The sequence below is a fragment of the Melanaphis sacchari genome, unplaced genomic scaffold (assembly GCF_002803265.2).
Source record: "Melanaphis sacchari strain LSU unplaced genomic scaffold, SCAv2.0 Contig600_pilon_pilon, whole genome shotgun sequence".
NCBI classification, from domain to species: Eukaryota; Metazoa; Arthropoda; class Insecta; order Hemiptera; family Aphididae; genus Melanaphis; species Melanaphis sacchari.
This window is the reverse complement of record NW_020271425.1, coordinates 554-3,026: the sequence shown is the minus strand read 5'-3', so window position 1 is coordinate 3,026 and position 2,473 is coordinate 554. Positions and strand designations below refer to the sequence as shown.

At 28.6% G+C, this 2,473-nt stretch overlaps 1 protein-coding gene across 1 annotated transcript; it reads right to left on the bottom strand.

The window, feature by feature from the left end:
* Positions 1-450: 450 nt before the first annotated feature.
* Positions 451-2,216, bottom strand: LOC112600061 (sodium-coupled monocarboxylate transporter 2-like; the record flags this gene model as incomplete). The annotated part of the gene is made up of 2 exons (XM_025347207.1): positions 2,102-2,216; positions 451-742 (listed from the first exon to the last, which is right to left on the bottom strand). Coding segments are annotated over exons 1-2 (336 nt in total), but the record flags the coding sequence as incomplete, so codon positions are not given.
* Positions 2,217-2,473: the final 257 nt, after the last annotated feature.

Here is a 2,473-nt window from a genome sequence, read left to right as displayed (position 1 = left end):
TGGTACTTCGTTCAGTTACGTAACAGGCATAAAGCTATAACAATTTAAAATTAATGTCCCAAAAGCATCTTAAGTTGTACCCAAAATTGGTATAACACTATACGTTTCAAACTGAAATATTTTGTATTTCACATTTCTACCTCATGTTTGTCACGGATTAGTGAGCTTATTTCCAAGAGCATCGAAAGAGATTAGCTAGATTACATTCAAAAATTTGTTTTTGTGATTTTTATTTTTTTTAATTTTATAATACATATAATTTTCAACAATTATCGATCGATTCTTAAATGACGTTTACCTACAGAATTAAATTCTCAGGTTACATTCAAATATTACAGTTCATTCATCATCTTTTAGTTGTTGATGAGAATTGATAAGATTAGATTAAATTAGTGTATCAATTTGGTTTTTAATATTTCTAAAGGTATATTGTCTGGGGTGTGTAATTACCTCATATTTACGTTTAAGGTCCCCGTTTGCTCTAATAAAAATAGCAGTGGTTAGCAATGACAATGTAGACGCAATGGAGTAGATCAACATTCCTACAACGCTGGTCAAGATTTTTACGACACCCATACCGAAAACAAAGAAAATCGCAGCTTTCTGAGCCTTTCCATACGTAGGCAACGCTACGAAACGTTGTACAGCTCCTGGATGAATTCCCAGTGATGTGAGCCATTGAAACGTCGTACCTATGGAGACGGTCCAAAATGTATTTCTTAAAAATGGATCTGGATTCATCCTAAGTGAAATACAATTTAAAATCAGTCTTATTATGTAAAACTGTTCTTTCCTGTGGTAATAATAATGCGATGGAAACTTGAGAAAAAAAAAACGAGAAACAAAACCATTTCATGTATATATATGTCGTAGCCACTTGATGAAATTGATCTTTTCATGAATAGATGACCATTTCATGAAATGGAAACAAATTTTTTACACTTCGTGAAGTTCGAAAATATTTCACAATATGGTCACTTTTTCATGAAATGGTCACACTAATTTAAACAATTTTCAAAGTTTGTAAAAATTCAAATTTATTTCGTCCTAAAAAATCAATGACTTTACCTAATTCAAAGTTTTAAACTCTGAAATTGTTTTTAATAACTTATTTATAAAGTATATCTTGGAATTTAAAAAAAAGAGTTTTTACATTTGTTGATTGGTCAAATAGACGAGTTACACTATGTATTATAAGAAAACAAATAAATAAACTTAGTAGGTATAATGTATATGTAGGTACTTACGTTAATTAAGCGTCAGTAAATTCCATAATTATCGACTCGATTTTTTCAGATGTATATGGCTTTTTTCCAGGCTTATCCAAATAATATTTATCCATTTTTTGATAAAACTCAGTTTTTTTCATTAAAGTTATCCATTTTTAATATACTATGTAGAGATAGAATACAGTAGATAATTGTAATAGAATACGATCGAATGATCCACACAGCAAATACTAAAAACTTGAGCATCAAAGTATAACTAAAATACTGGTATGACATTATCCTATTATGACTTTTATCAAAACCAATAAAATATTATCTACACATTTCGGATAGTCCGGTAATTGCAGTATAATAGTCGTATAAAATAAAGATAGTATTTGTTTTATTTTATATGGACACGTGTCACGTATACCTACCTAGTTAACGGATATAATCAAACTTTACGTGTTCTTTAGACAAAAATAACTTACATTTATGTTTATTAAAGCTAGTACATTTACGTGTGTAATAAATATTGTATTTCAATTTTCAGTACACAAAGTGAACGACCACATTGTGAAAAAATTACACGATATTAAATTAGTGTGACCATTTCATGAAAAAGTAACCATATTGTGAAATATTTTCGAACTTCAAGAAGTGTAAAATATCTGTTTCCATTTCATGAAATGGTCATCTTTTCATGAAAAGATCAATTTCATCAAGTGGCTACGACATATACATAGCTTAGATACCGTTTAATTTTTCGAACAAACCAAAAACACGAAAAATACATTAGTCTTATTATGTACATAAGTCTTATTATGTATTTTAATCAAATGAACGAATATTTAAAATTAAATTTATAAAAAAAAGTAGCTGAATATATATACCTAAAAAATTCTATTCTGCCCCCTTCTTGATTGGCTCTGATCATGTTTGCGAACCCTCCGGTTTGTATAAGTCCCAAGATGATTACAATAATTATTGAAACAGCTGTAAAAAGACTATGAAACACATCTGTCCACACAACTACCTTCAATCCGCCCTAAATTCAGCAATAGAACAGTTTATTAAAACGGTAATATTTAAAGAATTAAACTATTGTGATAATATTAAAAGTCATAAAATCCATGGGTATTAAACTTGATGTAATTAAAATATACAAATGATACCGTATGTCAGGTTATTAAATGTAGCATCGATCTGTAACTGTTAATGTAAAATACACAATTTATTTTGATATATATACAATACTCAAATCA